General features: G+C 36.4%; 1 protein-coding gene across 2 annotated transcripts in view; it reads right to left on the reverse strand.

The window, feature by feature from the left end:
• MED12L (mediator complex subunit 12L) overlaps positions 1 to 26,557 on the reverse strand; it is a 192,006-nt gene that overhangs the window by 144,063 nt on the left and 21,386 nt on the right. For both annotated transcript variants that reach the window (XM_087725382.1, XM_087725381.1), the window contains exons 5-13: positions 25,147 to 25,316; positions 22,938 to 23,048; positions 20,963 to 21,232; positions 18,875 to 19,024; positions 18,278 to 18,377; positions 16,012 to 16,148; positions 4,919 to 5,050; positions 1,721 to 1,847; positions 1,372 to 1,586 (exon numbers count right to left, since the gene is read on the reverse strand). In XM_087725382.1, the coding sequence (XP_087581508.1) occupies positions 1,372 to 1,586; positions 1,721 to 1,847; positions 4,919 to 5,050; positions 16,012 to 16,148; positions 18,278 to 18,377; positions 18,875 to 19,024; positions 20,963 to 21,232; positions 22,938 to 23,048; positions 25,147 to 25,316 (1,412 nt within the window). The remainder of the gene's footprint in view (positions 1 to 1,371; positions 1,587 to 1,720; positions 1,848 to 4,918; positions 5,051 to 16,011; positions 16,149 to 18,277; positions 18,378 to 18,874; positions 19,025 to 20,962; positions 21,233 to 22,937; positions 23,049 to 25,146; positions 25,317 to 26,557) is intronic.

Raw genomic sequence — 26,557 nt, forward strand, 5'->3', positions numbered from 1 at the left:
CTGCTGTGGGATCAGGTGCTTCAATGAAGAGGAAGAAAAAGTGTAGCAAACCAGTTTTGGCTGCTCTACAGGATTACAAATTTCTCTAAGGCACCGTAAATTACAATGTATTTAAAAGCTGGAAAGTAATTATTGTAGTTCCAAATAATAAGCAGTCTTAAATATATGTTTGTAAATTTCCTCTCACACAACTGTGCTTCTTATCCTTCTCCCAATCATATCCCATCTCTAAGATTTTTCTTAAGGCTGATTCTGGAGGGTTTCTGGTTTCCCCAGTGCTGTTTATGTTACCTGGTTGGGTAGTGAAACATCTGCAAGAAAAACACCAAGGACCCCACAGCAGTGGTGGGATACAAAAAAAATTACTACTGGTTTTGTGGCCATGGCTTGGTAGGTGTGGAATGGTTTGTGGGCATAGCCTGGTTCGGTATGGCAGGGGAAGGATACTGTAAAATTTCCATTCCCTCCCTACTCAGGGGAAGGTTACTGCAAAATTCCCATTTCCTCCCAATAGCTGGGACTTGGGAGGCAGAGAATAGATGGGGGTGGGGCCAGTCAGAGGTGGTATTTACCAGTTCTGCAAACTACTCAATATTTCCACTAGTGGTTCTCCAGAACTGGTCAGAACCTGCTGAATACCACCTCTGCCCCACAGAAATTATTGGATTTTATCAAACACCTCAAAAAGAGAAGCAAAAGCCTCTATAGTGTGTGTGTGTATTGGGGGGGAGTTTCCAAAAATTTGCTTGCAAATTCTAACTATATCTTCGCTCCTATATTGGTGTCCCCACACAGGAATAACAGACTTGCACTAACTATTGTGACCTTTCAAAATTGTGCTTCTCAGGATTTCTCAAGTTGCAGTTGCCTGGCATGCATTGGCACAAGGATTCTGTAACATTTATTATTGCTTCATTATTATTTTTAAATATTGTGCTTGCATTGTGACTTTTAAACTTTGTTCTATTTATTTTTATTACTGTAAAACACCAGGAAGTTGTATATTTTTGGAAATATTTGAATTAGAAAAGTTCATTGAAGTTTTTTTTTCAAAAGTAACTACTTCTACTGATATTGTTTTATCAATACCATAGGAAGCCAGACAATTACAATTGTAATTGTAATTCATTTGTAATAGGAACAATGTGATAATCTATGAAGAAATCTAATTTAAGAGTTTCATCCACTAGCAGCCATAGATACCCAAAGATTATGGCAAATCGCAAATTGTCCTGTAAATGTATTGTTTCAGATTTCTTCTAACATTACATATCAATTCAGAAATCAAATAATCCAATCTTACATACATACACTATTTATTAAATTTATATGCATCTCATCACCATGATAGGGCAGCAACGGACTCCTTACCTCAAGTTTCACATCATGTTCCTTAGAATAGTGCTCATCCATGTTTTCCCCAGTTGGTGAACGTGCTCTAGAAGCTGCAGCGACAGATAAGTCTCCACGTGATATTAAAGTGCACATGTAAGCGTCATGCGAAAAAACATCATGCCGTATGAATTCACCAAAAAGCAGCACTAGGTTTACAAATTCAGTTTTTTCATATTCACTGTTTGGATCAGCTGACAATAGATAAAAGAGTTGAATTTTATTAAATACCCAATAAATCCAAGCAGGTACAAAAGGTAATACAGTTGCTGGAAAAATGTTAAATGTATTTAATCCTAATTTGGAACAGATATAATTTGATACTTACGTAATGAGGGGGCTTGAGTATCTAAAAATCTAAGGAGAACGTTCTGGAAAACAGGCAGGCTAGATCCAGCAAATGATGCTGAAGAAATGGACTCCTTTTCATCCATGATTTCAACTTCCCCACATCTCTATAAAAGTATATAAAATAAAATAATAGACTTGTGGTATCGTAGCTATAAAAAAATCATTTCCCCTCTTTTTCCAGCAAAAGAACAGCTAAATTAAGGAGAAATGACTTCTCAATTCATTTGTAATAGGAACAATGTGATAATCTATGAAGAAATCTAATTTAAGAGTTACCTGAATTTTAGCTTAGTAAAACACAAGTATAAATTAAGAAACTGTATTCCAGCATCACTGTGTTGTTGTTTTTTTGCTAAAGAAATGAAAGGCTATTCCTACATCGCTCTCACACACTAACACTATAAAAGATAACTTTGATTGATAGTTATTATCTGTTAACAACAATGTGAAGTCATAGCTACCAGTTCCTTAGCTGGGGTTGGTCTTCATACACATCAAGTTTTAGAATACCCAAGAAACTAGAATATTGTTATTTATTGGTCAAGTATATGTGTGGATCCAAGCAGTGTGGCCTTTTGCAATCCACATAAACAAATTTTTAACGATGTGCAGATTTTTTTATATCTGATGTGCTATGAGCCAAAACTTTATACTCTGTATGTAGCAATATTTTAATGTTTATTTTCAGCTATTTCTTCAGTTCTATGTTCCCACTCATTTTTCATTATGGGTACGTGATAGAGTTTGCATGTAACCCAATGAATCATTTTGGTGACAATGTTATGTTGTTGTTTATAATCAGTTTGTGTAATCTCTTTCCATAAGATGAATCTACTGTTTTCTGCGTTTCTTTGCACAATCTGCACTTGGAATCACTTGGAATCCGTTTCTTTGCACAATCTGCACTTGGAATCACTTGAAGTGCCCTTGATTGCACAGCTTGGTCTTCCACAGCCCAAATTCAGTTTCTTTTTTTTTTTTTAATGTTCGAGGCTGTGCTAGGTTTATCTGAAACTACTTTCCTCTTGATCCTTGGCAAAAATTAAACTATATAATGCTTTTCATTGACAGCATTCAGTTTTTGTTTTTATTACAATATTTTGAAATTCAATTTTTTGTTTCCTCTACATTTAGTAAGTTCACATTTTTAACTTCCATTAATTGTTGTTTTTGGCTGTCTTTTATATAATTAGCCAATGTCTATGAAAATTCTCATGACCATCCAGGTCATGGTTGTCCAGTTTCAAAGGCAACTAGACTGTTGTTCCTTCAAAATGTTTCTCTTCATCTAAACAGGAGGTATGTGATGTCGTGTTCCCTCCCCCTCTGTTAAGAGAGGGCTGTTCACTCTTAATGTAGATGGCCTTTTTGACCCCTCTTTCAAGCTAAAAGAGGTTTGAACCAAAAGAAATTTGAAACAGCCCTCTCTCAACAGAAAGGTAGGGATACGACACCACATACCTCCTGTTTACAACACAGTCCTTTCAGCAGTTCCAAGAAGGTTCCATACTCATTTGCACTATTTAGATGAACTTGAAAGCCTAGATCAGAGATGGGTTCCTACTGGTTCGGGCGAACCGATAGTGGTTTGCCAGCCTAGATTGCGGAAACCAGCAGCAACCCAGGCCTGCCATGCCTCCGAACTGGTTCCCCAGTCGGGGCAGCATGTTTTTTTTTCATTTTTTAATGTTATGTGCATGCACAGACCTATTTATGGGCAACTGTGCATGCACACGGAGTGCAAAATTGCACGCACACCGAACTGGCAGTAATGCTGCCAGCAACCCAACCCTGGCACAGATGAATTTCCAAGTAGCCTCAACAACTCTCAGAATTAGTGCTAATGACCAGATGACTGCGAAGAATATAAATCCTTCCATCCTCCATCATTCAATCAGAACTGAAGAACCGTCTTAGATGAGAAGTGAAACATCTTCTAGGAAAAACAAAGCCCAGTTTCTTTTGAAAAAGCACCTTTGGAAAAGCCAGCGCATGCTTTTCTTTTTAATTTTGTTTCACCAGAAGTAAATCTCTGCTTTCATTTCTGGAGGCAGGTATAATCTATTAATATCACTACAGGGATGTAATATATAGTGAATAGGCAACAGTTTTCTAGTTTTTCAGTCTACACTGTCCAGTTAATAATTCCAGCAATGTACGATGACGCAAGAATGGCTCAGCCATTTATAGCATTGATGGTATTATTATGGTTTGTAGCACAGTCAGACAGATGTTTAGACTGGATTTGGCATTTTTATCCACTGACTTGAGTCTTTCTATTGAACTATTAAGACCTAAGAGCATCTCAGCACATAGGCAGTTCCAAGTAGGATAGTGTTTTTTTTTTGCAAAGTCATAATATTGAGGTCTAATAAATTCTAATTTTCCATGTCTCTAGGCAGCTCTTTGGTATTGCTCCAAATGTACAACCATTGATTTATTCCTCAAAAGTCACTCAACTTCAATTATAATTTTATAAATCTTATAAATTTGTTAATTTTATTTTCTATTGTGGACATTTTAAAATATGAAAACTATTGCTGCTTATGCTTTCATTTGCTGTAAACCAGGGATCAGTTGATTGCAGAAGGTATACATTCAACAAATAAATAAATAAATAAATAAATAAATAAATAAATAAATAAATACACTCTTCAACACTGGGACATCTTTTATAACCTTTCTGTAAATAGCGACTAATGAGACTAATGAGATTCTAGGTTGCATACAAATATTATATACATTGAATAAAACAATTAATGCAAGCCTTCATGAATTAAAAATATTACTATGGTGGTTCCTGAGTTACATGAATAAAAAGGAGCTATTGAATCTATTCACTATATTTAAATATCTTCTTTTACATGATGTGGTAAAAGAGAATATCTAACCATAGCCTGAAAAATTATTTCAGCCATTTTAAAGTTGCAGTTTAATATTTTTCTTTAAGTTATACAATTTTGATTATGTGTCATAATACGTTGCTAGGAAGTCAATGTGTAAATGTTTTTTCATTGTTTTGTCCAAAAATGTGAGACACATGCTAAAGCTCCTTTAGAATTATTCTAAAGTTTCTCTGTAGAGAGATTTGCATTGGAGATCAGGAACATCATGCTTGATTTCTAAAAGTTGAACCAAATTTTCCTTTACAAATGAAGACTAGCAGATAACTTACTTCTGCCTCAATTTCAGTTTGCCTCTTCTCCAATAGTTTAGCTACAGCCATTGCCCGGTGCTTACCAGATCTTTTACTACTCACAGCCCATTCACAAAGCAATGTTACAACAGCTTCATCGTTAGAGGCAACCTATTAAATCACAAATCAAATGTGTTATTCATTTAAGTGTTAGAACATTTTAAAGAATATTACATAAGAATATTTTATTAGAGTTTTACACTTTTATTTAGACTTATAAATCATGTTTTATTTGGGTTTCTTTGACCTTATTCTTGACTAATCACAGCCTTGAAGATAGCTTGCCCAGAGAAGTGAGACAAAATGTGCATTTCAAGAACAGCTTCTTAATTAAATGCATTCTCAGAAAATGTAAGATTCTCTGGAAAGAAAGGAAGGAAGGAAGGAGGGAGGGAGGGAGGGAGGATTGATTAGATGGCTGGTAAGAGGATGGTGGTATTGTAAAGGAATCTTGATAGGAAATGAGAGGTCCAACTCTGAGTCTATACTATGTGGTGTTATGCAGGATTCAGTATTCTTTCCACTCCTGTTTAAGGTCCATCTGAAGCTGATGGATGAGATAATCTGTCAACATGGGGTGGGAAACCATCAGTATGCTGATGATATCCAGCTTTACATCTCTACCCCTAATGAATGATGTCCTTTTTCAGTACCTGGAGACTTTGTGGATCTGGAGAGGTAACAGCCTTCAGCTGAACTCTTGTAAGACTGAGCAAAAACCTTTACATGATTTCTTTTTAGTATTCCATTAGATTGAAAAAAAAATAGAAAGAATAGGAAAACAAAGGAGTACTACTTTTGATCCAACATAGAATAGAATTGTGAATAATAATAAAAAATAGCAAAGGATATAAGGGAATGCTTTAGGAACTGAGTTTTGATAGCTTTTTTTTAAAAAAACTACTGTTTTTACTTTTAAAGCCTTCAGGTATTTATAATTAATAATATTTTAATTTATTTCTGGCCTTCAAAATTTCTAAATAGGTTCTTTAATTGTATTCCATTGTTCCATGGTTTTGTTTCAAGTTCTGTATATTTCATCTTTTATTGTACATTGTATTGGTGTTTTTAATTCATAAAAACATCACAAAACTGTTACCCAGTAGATTTTGCCCATAATCCACAAAAATTACAAAACAACATTAACATTTGACTAAAAATAAATAATAGAACATAAGAGCCAGTTTGGTGTAGTGATTAAGGCATCGGACTGGGAACTGATTGGAAACTGAGAGACCATGAATTCTAGTTCCACTTTAGGCACAATACCTGTGTGTGTGTTTGTGTGTGTGTTTGTGTGTGTGTGTGTGTGTGTGTGTGTGTGTGTATTCATATTGAATGGAATAATACAGGAGTGTATATATGTATATGTGTATGTATATTTGCATTTGTGCTGATAAATAAAGAGAGACTAGTATAGCTCTATTTCAAGCTATCTAGCTCTCATCAGCTAGCCATACCCTTACTGTGATTCGAACCTGGGCTGTATTACATATTAGGAAGCTATATTAGCCACTAGGCCACAGGTTCTCCTCCTTTATCAGCTATATATATATATATATCCATTTCCATAATTCTATAATATGTAATGAACACTATGTACACACACATACACAAATACAAATATTCTAGTGTTCATCACATATAGAATTATGGAAATGGATATATATATATATATATATATATATATATATATATATATATATATATATATATATATATATATATATATATATATATATATATATTATGGAAATGGATATATATATACAGTACAGACACACACATTATTCTAGTGTTTATCACATATTATAGAATTATGAGATGCATCTTCAATTCATCTTATCTGCAAAAGTACATTAATAATTGAAAGTTACCAGATATAAATTATATATAATAATAATTAGAAGCTTGGGGGCTGCAATCCACCATCATTCCTTCTCTGGATCCCAGAACTTTCAAAGATGGAGGAGGACAAAAAATTGATGTTTTTTTTTTCATTTGAAGTTGGCAAAGCCCTGCAGATGCTCTAATGTACCCATTTACACCTGAAACTAAAACACTTGCAAAACACGCTTTGGCTTTGTAGAAGGGGAAAACAGCTAAGAACATCCTGTTCTTCCTCTTCCTTTTCTTTACCATCTGTATAACCCCAAGATAGTGAAGTAGCGAAACCACAGCTGCTCACTATCTCCAATTCTCCAATTTGCTAGAAATTTACCACTTTCTGGTAGTCACCCACACATAAATGTCACTTGTTCCTCTCAACAGAGACCAGCTCATGAAGATCTCTGGTCATGAGGAACAAACAGAATGATGCTTAAATACTAAAATAATAAAAACTTAAAAATTTAGGTATCCATTTGTCACAGACCTTTTTTCCAGTTGTATCTTCAACCTCAAATGTGAAATAAATTAAATCGGCAAAAGGGGAGGTTAGAGTAAACAAATGTATATAAATGTATATAAATTGTGATACTACAAAATAAAAACGAATAGTGACACCATTAGAAGGAATACAAAACACTTGCTTCTAGTTTCAGAGAAGCACAGTTGTTCCTATGAACACCTGGAAACAAGGTCATCCAAAATAATTTTCTTTACAGACCAAAGCCTGAGATTGAGTTAATACCATAAAAGAATAACAACACCCAATTGCCAGCATTGAAATTTTGCTCCTCTTCCAGAACTTATGATTTTCAGAGACTGATCCAAAAGCACACAGAGTATAAATTATAAAGCTCGATTTGCTTATTAGAAATAGCAACAATTTATTGAAACAGAATAATCTTCAGGCAATGATTCTATACTAAGCTACTCTGAGTTGGAAAATTATAGGTGTCCATATTGTCTATTGTATGAACGGGGATTTTGATTAGGAACAGAAATAGAACGCAATGACTAAAACCAAGGTGGAGTCCAGGAAGAGCAGATGTAGTAGTGAAACTTTCTACTAGGAAAAGCAGATTAAGGACTGCATATAACTAAATTTACAACAGCGTCTTGATTTATGAAGAACAAAATGGTTCTTTATGAAGAACAAACTGCATGGTCAAAGCTATTTTAGGCACTACCAGCACCGTGACTACAAATAGTATGAATATTCAGGCCATTTCCTTCCTTAGGCCACTCTACATCTGATGAGTCAAATTACAAAATGAGCTGGGTGCTGTAAAAAATCTGGATATCTATAGCATCATACTTATGTATCTTACTGCCTTAGACCAAAAATATTGACCTTAAAACTTTAGAATCTCTATGAACCACAAATCTGTTGTTCCGTCTTTCATTTATGTAACATGCTCCAGATTCTGCTTAATTTATACAATACTTTCCTGCAACTTAAGTTCATATGAAGGATCCTAACAGTGATGATTACAAAATTAAGTACCAGAGCTTCATCTATTATTAGTATAAGGATAGATGTGGAATAATTTTTAAGCAAACAATTGATTGATTGATTATATGCCAATGGATTGCGTGAACTGACAAATACGCACACGACAAAAGCACGCCGACAAAAGCGCAGCGAGAAAACAGCGACATCATAAATACACCCACAACAACGCGCCGACAAAACCATGTCCACAAAAGCGCGATTTAAGTTAAGGTAAGGGTTAGGTTCAGGGTTAGGGTTAGGGTTAGGGTTAGGATTAGGGTTAGGGTTATTAGGTTGTTATTAGTTGTTTATTTAAGGTGCGCTTTTGTCGGCGCGCTGTTGTCAGCGCGCTTCTGTGCATTCGTTGGTGCAATTTCGACCTCGCTGTTTTCTTGCCGCGGTATCGTCGGCGCGCTGTGGTCAATTCTTAGCAACTACATAGATTTTCCCCATGGTAATTTATCCCTAACCTGGTCTTTCAATGCAGAAGGAGCATAGGGTATCCCATAGTCCTTGTTCCCAAGTGAAGTTCCAGACTAATAGCACTGATCAAGAGGTAAGGAAGCTGCTGCTAGTAAAAATTCAAGGCATAGTATTGTAAGAAACAATAAACTCTTCATTAGGAAAGTATGACAGGATTCGGTTCTGTAAAAATTCCTTCCTTGTTTAACAGAGATCTAGAAAACTGGGTGGTAGAGTGACAGTGGCATAAACAAAGCAAAAATAAGAAAAACCAGCTTGTTCTTCCTCACAAAAGCTAAACATTCTTAAGCAATTCAGAATAACAACAGTGACTTTCTGCAACCAATGTGTAAATGTTTACAGGAACTAAATTCAATTTTCTATTTAAAAAGGAACGTGTGATAATTTTTGAACACTTAGCAGTAGCTTAATACAAATAATCAGAAATGTGTAGAATATCATTTTTAAAAATGTGTTGATGACTGAAATCATATCACACATCATTTTAACCCAACTTTCAAGAACTTTAAGGGAAGACTGGTCTGGTTACTTTTGGACCCAATTCTTCCATGTATGGAAGATTTTCAATACCTTTTATGGCTATGTTTGTTTAATTCAAACAAGACAAGCTGTTGGCTCAAAGTTGCTTAAAGCAGAAAAGATGCATATTTAACTTCATATTAAAAAGTAAAATTAGCTTAAACTATCATATTTAATAGTGATTAATAAAATAGTATTTAATATTTGAAAATCTACTTGTTAAAGATAGGTTCCTTTCCTGTGGGATGGTAAATGCATCCTATATTTAAAAAATCTTAATATATAGTAAACTCTACAAATAAATTAAATATGTACTGCTGATTCTTAGTAAGTTGTGTGTTACCAAACTTGTAATGTTACGTTAGTTGACAAAAGCAGAAGAAGATCCCAAAAGTCAACCAAGCATCAAAGAACAAAATTCAAAAGCTGCAGCTTCATATGTAATAATAATCCTCAGCATTATTATTATTTTGCTTCTCAACTTTGCAATCTCTCCTTTGCTGCTCAATCTTTACAACAGGAAATCAACTGAAAATTCTAGTAATTTTAATGTTTAGTTAAGTCAATTTCTTATACAACTTTCCGCAAAATCAACTAATAGTATTCGCCTTTCTATTTCTGAATTTTTCCAAAACTTCATTTCATTCTGCATATTTGTAATGCTGTCTTCTGATCTGCAGACAATTTTCCAATTTATCATTTAGAGTATGCTAAATAACATTCTGCTATAAAATAACCTCAATGTCTTTATCAAGTAAAGTATATCTTTTTCCTATGTCAACCAAATATTATCAGCAAACCACCTCCTATGACAGGAAGAGGTTAAGATTGTGTTAGTGAGGCCTTTCCCATATCACCCACCACAGATCCACTAAAGCAAAAAACACTTTGCAGCTGAAAAATACATTAATACATCAATAAACAGACAACTTTATCAACTTTAAACAAGAAACATTGGCCTATTGTAGATCAGCCATAGCTGATAGTAGCACATGCTGCAGCCATATTTTATGAAAATTGGATTAAAAGGATATGAAAACAGAAATTTCATACAAGTTTCACAAGTTCCAAAGTAAGACAAAAACTATGTGTGATTTAGTCTCACATAAACCTAATACTAGAATTAGTATTCTAGTATTTGGATGTTAAAGTCTTACCAGGCTCAGCCTTCCATCTTTCTGAGGTGGTAAAATGAGGATCCAAATTATTGGGGGCAATATGCTGACTCTGTAAACTGCTTAAAGAGAGCTGTAAAGCGGCATATAAGTCTAAGTGCTATTGCTATTGCTATTAAAGTTGCCACTCTAATCAAACTTTTCTATTATTAAATTCTCTGTTTTTAACCTAATTTTTCTACAGATGTGGGAAGGATACCTTTAACTAGAAAAAATATCAAGGAAACTATGGTAAGGGATAGAACATGCAAAAGAATTTCAATAGGCAATGACACATACAATTTGGTCTGCTGAATATTTCCCTATCTGCACATCTATTTGTTTGATCTACATTGATGGATTGTATTTTTTCCATTTAATTTCATTTGTAGTTCTTAAGAATAGGACTGTACAGTAGTGGAAAGAGAATAAGTAGACCATAATTATTCCTTATGAGTTAGCCCTTTTCTTATTAGGAAAACAGTTAATGAAGATCCTCTAACTATCTTCTAGCACAGATCTTGTGGAATAAGGATTTAGGGCAGGCATCATGCCCGATTGTTTTCCTGGTAGCATATGCTTTCTTATTCATTTCCAAAAGAGTGAGCATTCAGTTTTTCACTCCAAATGGACAAAAATAAAGGGTAGACTTATTTTTAAGAAAATGTTTCATTTTGACTCAATGTCTGTGTTAGCTTTTCTAAGAATTTCAGCTACTGACAACAAGATGTATGACGTGAATGTTTCTTCCAACTCAGCTTGTTTAGAAGGGTTAGATTAATCTTCTGGTTGAGGCTGAGGTATGCTTAATATATGGGGCTTCTTGCATGAACTAATGTTACACATCATGAATAATGAAAATTAAAGAGAAACTAAAGCAAGCCAGTGGAAAATAGCAAAGTAAGCAAGTAGCCAAATGTTTCTGATCAGAACTTAGAGGTAGCTCTAAGAACTGATTTTGCAAAAGAAGTAGTTTTGGGGTAAGGGGAAGATGATAACCGATACCAGGAGACAGTATTGTCTCTAAAAGCAGACTTTTAGCATGAGGCTGTGTATCTTCTCCACAAAATTAGATGAAAAGTAACATCAAAGGTAGTAGCAAAGTTCATGAGAACACAAAAACATGGCTTTGAGAAGCTAAATTAAACTGTGATGTTGACTGAACTGAAACTTTTGCTACCGATGGATAATTTAGTGCTAAATAAGATGTTTTTATTAAGGACTTTACTGGAAAACTTTAAAGGCTTGTTCTGAGTAAATACTCAGCAGGCAGGGAAGGGATAAAGGTTGCTGTGAGTAAGTTCTCTCTGTCCCTTATTTTTTTACTGTAGGAAGTTAGCATCTACTCTTCTCCTAGAAAAATGATATTTCCTGGGAAATATTGAAAAGGCAGAATATGTTTCCCTGGATAAGAAATGGGGAAACATGTTTTAGGCAGGAAACAGAGTCACTTTTAATAGCCCCCACCTTTGTTTGTGGGCCATTTTTAAAAATGCCCAAGCCATTCTATTCTACATAACAAAGACTCACCCTTCAGCTCCAGGGTGATGAGATTAAGGCATGATAGTATTAGCCCTTTACCCATCTCACCACAGGGCACCTTGGAAAAATCAAAGCTCAACCAAACTTAAACTCAAGACAGCCTAGAGAGTTGCCCCTGCTTGGCCCCATGGGAGTCTAACAACCAATCAGAATACATTTCTTACACAGGAACAGGAAACAGAGAGGTGGGGCAGAACAGAGTATAAAAAACCCAGCAAGCCCCTTCTTCTTTCTCTTCTTCTTCGCCCAACATCTGGAAGCACGTGATCACTTTTTTCCCCAAGACCTCAAGCCATGTGGTCCTGTCCACCATTAAACCATCTTTCCAAGCAGCCTCCATGTTTCCAGTGTCTTTTTCCCCACTTGGAACTGAACCCAGAAGGACAATTCTTCCAACATTACATAAAAGTTTTATTTCTTAAAACTTCCAAAAGTTATTCTCCGACAACATGAAATAAAAAGGACACAACTTATATTTATTCTCCAAGTCATAAATATGACCTCAAAACACTTGGCTTTTCCTGATGTGTTCCTAAAGAATTCTGGATAATTTTAAAATGTTATATAATTAAGAAAGTTAAAATACACTTTTAACAAGTTAAAATAATCCAATGGTTTTTTTTGTTTGCAAACTTTATGTTCAAAGGCTTTGTTTACACAAACTTGCAAAGATAAAGATACCACAACTTTCATTAAGAAAAATATGATTATGTGCCCAGTGTTGATTCTTCCTGACCCTATGGATAGATTTTCTCCATGATACAGAAAACTAAACACTAAATAGTAGTAAAACCATACTGCTAAAGTAACTTTTTATTTATCTATTTATTTTTCTATCTCCACCCACATCAACCAATTGACACTTTTACATCAGCTAACACTAACTTTAATTTTAATAAATTTAGTCACTCAAGTATTTTTTGTAGACTTTTACTGAAATTCATCAATGTTTCAGTATAAATAATTTGGTTCCACCACAAAAGCGCGTAGGACAAAATCGCGCTCGACAAAAGCGCGCTGTGACGTCATCACAGCGCGACGAAAAAGATCGAAAAAATGTAAAAATAAAGCTAAAACCTTCCCCTAACCCCCCCAAACCTAACCCTAAACCTAACCCTAACCCTAACTCTTAACCTAACCCTAAACCTAACCCTAAACCTAACCGTTAAAGTAACGAAAAACGTAACGCTAACCCTTATCCTAACCCTAACGCTAACGCTAACGCTCTAAAGCTAACCCTAACCCTTAACCTAACCCTAACCCTAACCCTAACCCTAACCCTTACCTTTATGTGAATCGGCTTGCTTTAATTTAATTTTTATTAATTTTTATTTGAATTTTTCGATCTTTTTCGTCGCGCTGTGATGACGTCAAAGGCGCGATTTTGTCGATCGCGCTTTTGCCGTCCGCGCTTTTGACGGGTCACGAAATAATTTAACTGTTTTTTAAATTGTATATATGAAATAATTTCACTCTTGTATATGCACAAGAGACTCAAAAATTATATGGTGAAACTGAACAAAAAATATAATCCATAACTTGCTAGAAAGAAAAAAACCACAAAAACTATTTTGAAAAATACTCAGGCCTTTCTATCATGGTGTCCAGCTTTAAAAGAAGATACACTGTATTAGTTTTGCTCTTTTTTCAATAAAGAAATAAACTGCCATCTAGTGGTTCAAATGCTAAACTGATCACCTGAACCATGATTTAATGGTTATTATGGCCAAAATATAATATCAGTATTTTATTTGTCATAATGAAAGACAAGGAAAAATGCTACATCTGTTAGATGAGATTAAGATATCATGGAAAGCAAATTTTCCAGCTAACTATAGTGTCACTCCCATACTAGTTTTTTGACCATGTATTCCAGAAAAGTTACTCACAACTTTCTAAAAATATTATTCATCTGTAGCTGAGAATTGGCAATTTGTCCAGCTGCAACCAGAAGCCAACATCAGCACGTACACAATTATAGCATTTGTTCTGTCAGTTGCAAGCTAATCGCTTTAAGGGAACACATTAATTTATGATGTTTTTGTCATTTCCAGCATGGAAATGCTGGATTTGGCAAACAACTGTGGCTATCGTAAAAACACTAATAAAATTAAATGAAGTTATGTAGAGACCCACTTAAAAACCATCCTGACACAACTGAAAATCCAGTCCCAACTCTGATCATAAATTGAGGACTACCTGTATGAACTCATACAGCGTTCAACTTACCTGCAATTTTGCCAAGACTGAGGAAAACATACATGATAAAAACAACTAAGATTTCTAAAGCATTGTAGCCTAACTATTTACTGGTTAGATATTCTACAAAACAGAGCTTTTTCCCTCTTTCGTTTGATAACATTAATTACTGCAATTCTTGAATAACTTTAAATGAACCTCTGTAGTAAATATTATACTGAGGGATTTTGGTATATCTACTTACAAAACTTTTTTTTGTTTCTTCCGCTGTTATCAAGTTAATTGCATGACACAAGTTAGAATTTTGAACCATAAGCATGCATTAATATTAATAGCACAATTATTAGAGTTTTGAATTCACTTTGAACATTTTTAAAATGCAAATAACTTTCATATATAAATGTGAAGAGTGGAGCTTATCTTCTGAGGACTATTAGTTTTCCTATACAGTCTAGCTTTCAGCCCCAGGATCTCTTGGAATTGTCCCATCCAATACTAATTAATTTAGTTATTTATTTATTCATACATTCATACCACTGAAATAGCTGTTCATTTCATGAGATAACTTTAGATGGAGTACAAAAGGTATATTTTTAAAAAAAATAGCCCAAATACACAAAGAGAGACAGCATATAATACACTATATCCTTGGGTTAAAAGATACAATTCTAATACAATTATTGAAACAGTGACTAAACAACTAGCCAAAAGGACTCACTGGCCCAAATGCCTATGCATTTAATGCCTTGCAAAAAGCAAACAGGGTTGGGGCCAACATATCTCTGGGGAAATAGTGTACACACCTTAATAATCAGTTCTGATCTTATTTTAGGTTTTTTTTCTAGACTATTATGCTGTTATCTATGGCAGGGATCTCCAACCTTGGCAACTTTAAGCCTTGGCAGACTTCAACTCCCAGAATTCCCCAGCCTGGCTGGAGAATTCTGGGAGTTGAAGTCCACAAAGTCCGCCCGGCTTAAAGTTGCCAAGGTTGGCGACCCTCTGATCTATAGGAAGAAATTAACACTTTCCTTATTCTATTTTTAAGGTAAATCCTGTATTTGAATGTGTATTTCTACTTTGACCAAATCTCCCCTTGGTTTCTCAGAAGTACATCCTACAAATACCAGACAATAAGCCTTGTTGAACTCAATGGGACTTACTTGGGATAAAAAGAAAAGAACCTGTTGTTAGCCTTGTTTTTATCAAAGCTAATCAGAAATGTCCTTCCATCAAATATGCTACATATTTGCTATGCTACATAAGTACAATCAAATCCAAATACTAAAATGAAAGTATTCAATTCCATATTCAATCCTGTAATTTTAGTGTTAACCTGAATGTGAAAATAAAAATATATTCCTCTGCAGTGTTATAGAAATGGTTTGAATAGTTATTTACATAAATGTTTGGTTTCAGCAATGAATCAGCATCATAAAATTTATTTTGAATGCCAGAGGAATGGGAAAGGGCAGCTAACATCAAATCATTTCTGGAAAAATGTAAATACTTTTATTGTGTTGTTATAGGCACAGCTGTTCACTTGACATTTCTGTACACAATTGTCAGATCAAAAATATAGTTTCTTGGCAAGTTGGAATCACAAAACATAACATAAATGAAGTGGCACAACATTGAAAAAAAAGTCTCATACTTTAACTGATACCTTGAAGTCTACGTTACAGACTTCATATAGACCATAGAGTCACAATCTGAAAATCAACTAGAAGCAAATATATTGAAGAATAATACAATGACTAAACACTAGGGGAAATGAATATGAATAATGTAAATACCTCCTGGTTATCCTTATTATGGGTTCCCCAGAAAATCTTGTTATAAAGGATTTCCATTGAGTTGCTAGAATCTGAACGATCAAAACAGTGTCTATCCAAAACCTCCAAAGTGTGCAAAACACGGCTGATAGTAACCCCTGGATAAAAAAAAAACAGAAAAGAAAAAATGATGGTACATTCAAATTGTGACATCAAAATTATTACAAATGTTGGAAGAAAACTGGTATTGATTAGGAACTGCCCTTTGTATTGTTTTATGGAATTCACTCCGAATACTTTTGATTGTCTTCCTTATCACTAACCTTTCCCTACAAGTCCTATGTCTATCCTCTTAATTAACTGCTACATTCATAACTAGGGTTTTGAAATGTGTTGATAGCTATAAAGCTATTATTGTTTATTAGGCACTTAAGTAAATCTATAAGGTAAGCTTCTGTAACCAGTGTCCACCAGATCGCTTGAGCTACAGATCTTATAACTCCCAATCAGTATGGCCAAATAATGGGATTTGGAGACTGAGATCTCTGAAGAGCATCCTATTAGGGAAAGTTTCTATAGCATAGAAACCTTAAAGATGTTAAGTATACTAACTGAGTAGACTCTTACACATACACTGAGAAAACTTTAAATGACATAAATATTTGAGAGTGGGTGTCTATTCAGTTTAAGTGATAAAAACATAGTGGATTGAAGAAAATAGATTTTCTCTGAATGTGATTAAATGGGAACGTTTTGTAGACTTAAAATATGAAAAGAGATTTCTGATATTTTAAAATTATATGTGAAAGTACCATGAGGCTCAACTGTGAAATGTGGAACAAAAATCTCTTGGGAAAATGCATAAAACTACTGGAACAATAGAACAAAATATATCCTTTAAATAGTTGGCCTGCTTACCAGAGGAAACTATAACTTTTCAAAGGAAGAAAAAGAAAGATAAATATCGGTATGAGACTTATCTCCTCTTTTTTCCTTAGGGACAGGCTGTGATTCTTGGGAACTCAGGGGTACATGCAGCTTCTTACTTACATCAAAACAATCCTTCCAAAAATAGCCTGGTCAGTGTTCCCAAAATAATCCCAAAATATGACAAAATAGTCAATAAACATAATTTTTGAAATACAGAAGCAAGGCCAGATGTTCACAATTTTTTTCTTTTTGGAAGACAGGTATTTCTTTCACTGATTTCTCAACACACACATAAGCAAAAATTAACACTTTTAAGTATCACTTTTAAAGCAATCCCCTCCCCCAAGAAGAAAAAAAGAAAGATGACCTTGGTGAAGCTCAACTCCGTGTGTGTGTGTGTGTGTGTGTGTGTGTGTGTGTGTGTACACAAATGCAGTTTTGGCAATAGTACAGAAGTATGTCCATCGTGTTGTTCTGAGATGTTCTGGAAGTTTTCATTCAACTTCAAAGTCTATCCCATAGCTTTGGAGTTTTTCCTATGATCTCAATAGTTTCTAGCCAGAGCCGTCTTCTTTTATCTTCCAAACTCAGACAAAGAAAAGCAGCCACCTCTTGGTAAGCACTATACAAATTAGCACTGTTATTTTCCTCTTGGCAATGTGTTGGGGAAGAAATTATTTAGATTATGTTGATGAATCATCATAATAACGATGATTTTTGCACAAATAAACAACAGCCTCATAAACGTAAGTATTGATTCTAATTATTCAGGACTAGAACAGTTGGAAACAGCATCTAGACCATTAAAGCATGATATTCAGTTTCATGGAAATATCACCATAAATAGTTTCAATCCACACATATTACTAATCACACACTGAATCACAGTTGGGAAGAACGTGGTGCGCATGAAGGCCAACTTAAGCTAAAGAACTGGCAGCTGTTAATTTCACATCGTGTATATAACAGTAATAACAACAGTAACTGCATTTATTTCTACTATTGCAATCACATCTTATCTTTATCTATTTATTAGAAAATTTATTTGCTGCCCATCTCGTATCCAACGACTCGGCATCCTTAGGTGGGGTTGTTTCAAACCCATGACAACATTTTTGATAAAAAATAAAAGTAGCAATGAATATTTTTGCATATACTCATTCCAGATCAGTTCATCTTCTACACTCTAAGTAGACAATACCAATATATCTAGAATAAGGCTTTAATCCAAGACTGAAAAGCAATAAATGGTAACTAAAATGCAGTTATCACTTGGTTTTAAAAATCAATGAATTTCACTGGATGAAATATAAGTCCATAAAGCTTCATGGCTTTCACAATCCATTTTGGTGCTTACCTGCAGTTGATTCTTGGCACTTGTCAAATGACCACCGTACTTCAACAGCTCGGCCCCTTTGTTTTATCTGCTGTTCTACTTCAAAAATCTTTGCACGGACCTGTAAAGAGAGCAACAATTGCATAATGCGTAATGTACTACATAACACATACATTTTAGTGCTGGCTTTGCCAGAGCATGAAGGTATATATCTGAAAAATGAATGCATGGATGAAAACAGGAAAGTAACATACTCTTGTAAGTTACAACAAAATAGCCTTTTGATCTGAAAAACCTTAACATTCGTCTTTCTGAAAGTTTTAATTAAATTTGTTAGCATTTGAAAAATGCTGCAAAGGAACAAAGGAAATGGTGTGTTCTTTTATATGAATATTCCAACATTATCAGAAAGTTCATTTCTAACACTCTTTTTTCTACCTTTCTACATTCGCATGAAGCAAACTCCTACCCGGTCTTCCTATATAAATATATGAACTCTACAATGGAGATGCAGGAAAAGGTGATGAATGAGGGACAGCCACTGGCTGTAAAAGACAGGATTGTGGGATTTTTCAGCAGAATGGATTGTTCATGTTTTGAAACCCAAGTAAAAATTACCTGCTGATTGAATACAGAGTTTCCTCCTGGCATTGGTAAGCTGGATGGAGAAACTTGAAGTAAATCCAAAGGTGAGCCAGGATTTATGTTTTTACTTTCATTTGTAGAATAATTCCAGACCAAGGCACTTGGGCAACAGAGAGTTATAGTCTGAAGTAGAAAATGGAAAAACTTAAATGATGTAATTGGATTATTCAATTTTATAGAAAGCAGCAAAAAAAAAAAACCTTTTAGAAAAAAGGGTTTTGTTTTGTTTTTAAAGTGCACACAATTTGTTCAAAATGTCTTTATACCTATTTCATTATATTCATCAAAAAATATATTGGTTTAAGATCATTGCAATTCAAGAAATAATATGCTTTTAAAAATTAAACATATTCTTCTCTGAATTCTCAAACTGAAGCAAACCATCAGAATTGATTTTAAAAAATAAAATAGAACATATTATTTCCCCCACTTACCCCAAAAAACTAGAGATTCTACTGGTTTTGTAGAACTTTTACTAGAGAACAAAAGTAGATGCTCAGTATTATTACCCTCATGATACATTAGAAAAAGTCACAGTGAATGGGCACAATCCTAACCTTTTTACTCTAATTTTATAGCTATGTGATTACTCTAGACCAGTGGTCCCCAACCTTTTTATCGCCGCGGACCAGTCAGCCTTTGATAATTTTACCGTGGCCCGCTGAGCGCGCGCAGGGGTGGGAGGGCGTTGTTCGCGGCGACACATTGATTGTTTATATATCAGATTGTTTTGATTACTACCATAATATGAGCTAAAAATATATCAAGCAAATATTTCCATGATGCTTTTTTGTAAAAGAAAAAATGGGGGAATACAAACATACTTTTTAAATCCACCTTCCCAATTCAACACCTGAATCATATCCCACCTTCCATTTTGTATGTAGATTTTAAGTAATAAACAGTACTATGGAAAGTCAAAAACTTTTTATATGAATTGTGAGCATGTTATGGTGCCACACATTTAGATCTCCAAAGACTCATTTTTACTTTGAATCAAAGCAGCATATAAATTATTTACCCTCCTTAATTCATTCCATCATCAATTAAATGACTTTCTTTATAGTTCATTTTCTCTCTCCTCTGGAACAAAATTAGGCACGATAAGTTCTAATGAAGATGTCACTGGTTTGCAGATCCAATTATGAATTCCATAACTTTCCCAGGATGCTTTGGCCCAAAATGCATTTCAAATGCGAAATTTTGGAAGAGAGGCAAGAGACTTCAGGCACCGAGCCCCCACCCCTGGCTGCGGCAACTGGAGCGGGCGGGAGGCAGGGAAGGGGTGGGCAAGACCGCCGCTTTTCCACCGTGCGCTGCAATAGCGGCAGCGGCAGCCTGAATCTGGCGACTGCCCCTCACCACCTCAGGCGGCGCTCATACCCTCCCCTTTCCTGCGCTACCGTTAGACTCCTCTCAGCCCCCCACCCACGCCCGCGGAGGGCGCACGCGCGCCAAAATCGTGCACCCCCCATCTCCCCTCAAAAGACCCCCCCGCCCTCGGCTGCCCGACGTTCTCTCTCTCTCTCTCTCTCTCTCTACCTCTCCCGCCGTTCCTTCTCACAAGCCAAGGCCGGGCGGGGAAGCGCCGTCTCCGTCCCGGGCGCGCCGCCCCTCCCTGGGCAACTCGGAGATGACTGAGCCGCTTTTTCTCCAACCGTGCCGCGCGACCCTTACCAATGCCGGGCGCCACATAGACGAAGTAGAGGAACGAGGAGGCCCCCGGCCGCTGCGCGGCCCGGTGCCAGGTACTCCACGGCCCGGCACTGGTCCGCGGACCAGGGGTTGGGGACCACTGCTCTAGACAGTCAGAAGAAAATGGTCTTTCTAGAAAATATCTTAGAAAGTAAGAAATAATCACCCAAATATTTGGCAGGAAAAACACTATTTTAATCCCAATGTCTTCCTGATTAAATTTCAAACGTATCTGAGATACTTTAAATTCACATACAATTGCTTTCTGCGAGCAGAGGGAGGGAGAGATCCTCAATGCAGTACTTATTCAACAGTAACATAACCAATAAATGTTATTTCAGAATATCCTCTTGGCTATGCACTTACCTGCAGCATACAGCTTAGGCCGTAGACAAGAGGGCGGTGTTGGGGGCAGGAAAGGAAATCTGAGCAGGCAAGCTGGGCAGGATTGACTACAGTACCAGTTGTCGAAGAGCTGGGAGCTGCCAGAGGAGGATTATTTGGTCCGATAATAATATGAGGCGAGTGGGCAGCTATGAGGTTAGTATTGTCACTTATCAACAAAGAGACACGTCTGGCACAGAAGTAAGCAAGGCGACGTGACAGGTAGGCTGACTGAACAAACTCTTCAGAATACTGAAAGACATTAGTTTTTTAAAACCATCATCAGAGTGCATATCGAAATTTCCCATCCAGTTGATGTTACTTTCTTTAGCATCCCCAAACATCAAAGTCAAGTCTTAATTCCTTCCAAGGACTTCCAGGCTCTCACACAAGGAAGCGTTTGGTGTATCAAGTCCACCAGCACTTTTTTTTTCAATTACAAACTTTTCCAACCCATCTTTCCTAAATCAGAGTTGGCAACCACAGGACTTCCAGTACCTTTTATGTGATTTCCTAGACTTCTGTCCCAGACCATTCCCCCCATGGCCAGGCTCTGTGCTGTCCGTTTTGTCTGGTTTATGGGAAAAAAGATCTGGTGCGGGGTAAGGGGTAGATGGAAACCTTAACTCTCAGAAGAAAAAGAGCTAGATACTGAAAGAATCGGTAGTCGTATGTAAATAAAAAGTATAGGGTGAGTTCTAAAATAGACTTTTAAAATGTTAAATACTATAGAATGAGGATGGGAATCTTTTCAGTCATTCTTATGATTTTCTATACAGGAATATGTAAGCAATGTTTTAAATGGGCCACAAGTTGAATAAAACCTCGTAAAATTTCCACATTCTGAAATCTCACAAGATCTATTGATGCAATTTGGAGGTCATTGCCATCTCTCTTTCAAGCCTTTAGTACCAGGATGGCAAACCTATGGCATGCATGCCACAGGTGGCACACGGAACCATTTGTCAGGGCACGCGAGGCCAACGGCTCCAGAGTTCTAAAAACGGCCCTACAGACAAACCAGAAGTGACTTCTGGTTTGCTCGTAGGGTTGTTTTTCATCCTCCGGAGCCTTCAGGGAAGCCTCCTGAAGGTCCCTGAAGGCTCCAGAGTACTAAAAATGGTCCTACGGACAAACTGGAAGTGACTTCTGATTTGCTCATAGGGTTGTTTTTTGCCCTCCATAGCCTTCAGGGAAGCCTCCGGAAGGCCCCTGAAGGCTACAGGGGGCTAAAATTGATCCTACAAGCAAACTGGAAGTCTGTTCCTGAATTTCTGGTTTGCCTGTAGAGCCAATTTTTTGTGGTCCAGAGACTTCAGGGAAACTCTGGGGGGGGCAGGGGAGGCTGTTTTCATCCTCCCCAGGCTCTCATAAAGCATCTGAAGCTTGGGGAAGGAGAAAAAAGCATTAAAAATGGGGGTGGAGCATGGTCATGTGCACATGTGTGCTGTGGGTCACACATTGCATTATGGATGTGGCACACCTGAACACAACCCCCCCTGCGCTCCCCTCTTTTGGCATGCGAGCCAAAAAAGGTTCAGCATCACTGCTCTAGTAGCTTTGTGAATTGAAAGTGAATTTTTGCAGGCATGAATTTTACTGAGTTCTCTCTACCAAGACTTATTAAGGTGAAAGTTAGCACTGATACCACGCTAGAAATTGAATGACCTTTGGTCTAGAATTAACATATTTCCCTGTATATTAGGAGTTTGAGATTTGAGTCTTTCTTCCACAGCCTTACAACTGTTAATTACAGAGAGGAGACAAATATTTTAGTCAATAAACTGAAAGTTGGCAGATATTTTTTATTTATACCTGTTATTTGACTTCTTATCTGACATAAAACCTTGCATTCCAATTATAAACAAGCTACACTCAGTTTAACATTCTGAATTCTGAAAACATCAACTGTTTGAGTATTTTGGGAAATACTCCCAAAATACATTAACCTTTGTACCTGCAGCATTAGTGGTAGGAGGAGTTTCAAAAGTTCGTCATCAGCTGGTCTTATTTTTTCCAAGACATCCAGGATCCATGTTAAATATTCATGTCTTTCAAGCATTCCTTCCTTAAGGAATTTTAGAAATATATGTAAAGAAATTCCCAAATTCAGCAGAAAACAATTACATCACTGATTCATTGCTTAAGATGCCAATTAAGAATAAATGCCACAAAACTTAATGTCACAAAACTGACATAAATTACAAAACAATGTTAACATTTAAAATTAATAGTTTAAAAGTCGCATACCGGTTACCTAAACATCTGAAATGAAACAGAATCATCATTATCATCCTCCAGTGTCAATTCAGTTCTTCCTGTAATGGTGCTTAGCCAAAACCTTACCATTCACAAACAAGAATCAGAAGACCAAGCCAGATGCACTTCAGTGAAATGCAGTGTTCAGAGTTGTTTAAGCAAAATAAATAGATAGGGAAATGAATGAAACAGTGGTTGAACAAGAAAGAAAGTAAAAAAGGCAGAGGTTTTTATTTAAGAAGATTGAATGCTCTTGTAGCCTGATTGTTCAGACTACTTACTTATACTAAAAAATTATTTTACGCACTTACAGGTATAAGTGTACCTAATATTCCATTCTAAATGGAAACAGAATGCTTTCTCTTTTTTGAGGAGGCAGAAAAAATGTAGGGACAAGAAATAGACTAAAAGTTTGAAAGTCTCAACAGAAGCCTTCTACTACAGCTTGTTGTGTATAACTACTAGTTGTACTATATTTTAATTGTTCTCTCTTTGACAAAGACTGAGTGTGTATCCAAAATATGGTAAATATATGCTAAACGGGTTCTATACTTCCTTTTTCTTGGGAAGAATGTGAAAGGAAGGCATTATTGAATGATTCTATAGAGTACATCTTTTTCAAAGAGTACAAGGTTAATTTATTCTGCAACTAGTATAGTTTTCTTTTTCATTAGAGATGCACAGTTTTGGCATTTATGCTATTCATAATACCATTACATATCAATTAACAGCATCTATCTTTGCTTAATAAGTCTAATTGGGACCAGAGGTTCTACCACTAAGTGATGCAGTTCTTAAATGAAACAACATGAAACCACACTGATGGTGAAAGCAGTTTTGGTTGTCCCAGTTCCAGTTGTTAGGCCAGGAACATGCCATGTTAGATGAGGACCTCATGCTTCTCTGTCATGCTGTGTTTGCCTCCACTTAAACTCTGCACACCCACCTATCTACCCACAACTTTGCCTTTTGACTATCCTGCACTCCATTGCTGCTGCACCTCTGCCAATCTCTGCCATCCCAGCTGTCTTCATCATCTTTGTTCTCCAGCTGCCAAGGTGTGCCTAGCCAGGCCTTTCACAAGTCAGTGAGTTCAGGATGGTGAGGGTGCAGAATGGAGTGCAGGGTCGTATGGATGGCAGAGACCAGGGCAGCAGGGAAAGCAGAATACAGGGCAGCCAACTGGGCAGAGATGGGAGGGAGATAAACAGGTAGGAGAAATTGAAGCACACATTGTGAATGTAAATGCAGGTAGGCTGCCAAGCACCTGAATTCTAATCAACTGACCATAAGAGAATTGCAATGGCCATAACTTTGAAGATAAGTCATAAATATCATTTGTTCAGCAGTGTGATACATTTCAACAGTCACTGATTGAAATGTTCATAAAGAGAGAACTACCTGATAAAAGTAGTACATTCATAAGCTGTTTCTTTGCAACTATTTAATTTTGAATCGTCTGACTGATAAGTCTTCATTGAATATGTTTAACATGCACTTTTTTTACTATAATCTGACATTTGTTATAATTACTCATGTAGTTTAGTATAACTACTAAATATAGGCAGATAAATAATTTGTGGTCAGGGCAGTGATTCTGATCGTTGCACAAGATGCTGAATGACAAACAGTAAATGCACATCTGTAATATTGCTGTTGCTACTCCTGTTGTTATTTGCATTGCTTTAAATTATTAAATTCTACATTTCTTCACACTGGATGTTTCAGATGTTAACACAAAAGAACTATCTGGCCAGAAATAAGTCTGGCTTTAATTACCAACTATTTAACATTTAATACAGCCTGACACTAAACACATTATGAGCAAGGAGGCTGAAAACAAACTAGAATCATATTGTACTGCTTTGCAAAAATTTTATCCTGCTTCATTGTAAAAAAAAGGTTACCTGGAACATATAAAATGCCAACTTTTCATTATATTCCCACTGCTTCAGAGCTTGTTCCACTTCACGAGGCACAACTATAGAGTTTTTGCCTTGGCTTGTAGACATGTGATAAAATTCTGCAATCTTTACCAACTGTTCTCTTAGGTATCTGGTAGAGATTTGAGTCCATTCTATAGAGACACAAATTAAGTAATCATTGACATTCACTTTTCTTCAATGACAAAACTGGGCCAAAAAAATTCAACACAATTGGATTTATATTCAGCTGAGCTTCACAAACCCATAATCTTCAAAATAGTGATCAGTGGGAGAGCTACAAGAATCCAGTTTAAATAGCTTTTAGCATGACAATCTCTTTATTACAATACTTTCAAAGAATGCAAGCTTGTAGCTGTAGTTTGCTAAAGGAAGTTTAATGTCTTGTTTTCAGGGATCACATTTATGTATTTTGAGCAAGAAGAAATGAATTATAGTTTGATATGAACCAGGTTTGAGAATTCAAACCTGTAGGTTTGCGCTCTACATGGGGCAGCCTTTGAAGAGTATTCGGAGACTACAACTCGTCCAGAATGCAGCCGTGCGAGCGATTGTGGGTGCACCTCGGTACACCCACGTTACACCTATCCTCCGCGAGCTGCACTGGCTACCGATCGGTCTTCGGATACACTTCAAAGTGCTAGTCGTAACTTATAAAGCCCTTCATGGTATTGGACCTGGGTACTTGAGAGACCGCCTGCTGCCAATTACCTCCCATAGACCCGTTAGATCGCACAGGGTCGGCCTCCTTCGGGTTCCGTCTACCAGCCAATGCCATCTGCCTACCACCCGGGGGAGGGCCTTCTCTGTAGCAGCTCCGGCCTTTTGGAATGAACTCCCCGTGGAGATTCGGACCCTCACCTCTCTCCAAGCCTTCCGGAAAGCCGTCAAAATCTGGCTGTGCCAGCAGGCCTGGGGTTGATGAGTTCCCCTCCCCTCTCGACTTGTATGGCTGTATGACTCTTGTGTGTTTTAATTACGTGTATTGTGTTTGTATCCCCTTTTCCCCTTTTGAGTTGTTCGCCGCCCTGAGTCCCTCCCGGAGAAGGGCGGCATACAAATAAACTAAATCTTAATCTTAATCTTCATTTGAGAATAAAAATTATTCTTCAAGCATTTCCATGTAGTATCAGTCATCAAGTGAAAATAATTTGCTTCACTTTGAGAACATAAATTCAGAATTGACTATTGGCTTTACATAGACTCTTTATGTAAAATAAGTGATTATATTTGAAATTAATATTAATTCTTCTCTCACTCTGAAGAGTCATCATCTGATTCTGATACAAACCATAGAGACTTCAGAGCAGAGTTATATTTTGCAACATTGCAACAGTTGACACCAAGGAAAGATTCTAAGCCCTCTGAAGGGCAG

The sequence above is a fragment of the Thamnophis sirtalis genome, unplaced genomic scaffold (genome assembly GCF_051295495.1).
Source record: "Thamnophis sirtalis isolate CommonGarterSnake01/CBP01778 unplaced genomic scaffold, rThaSir2_p1.2 scaffold_11, whole genome shotgun sequence".
NCBI lineage: Eukaryota > Metazoa > Chordata > Lepidosauria > Squamata > Natricidae > Thamnophis > Thamnophis sirtalis.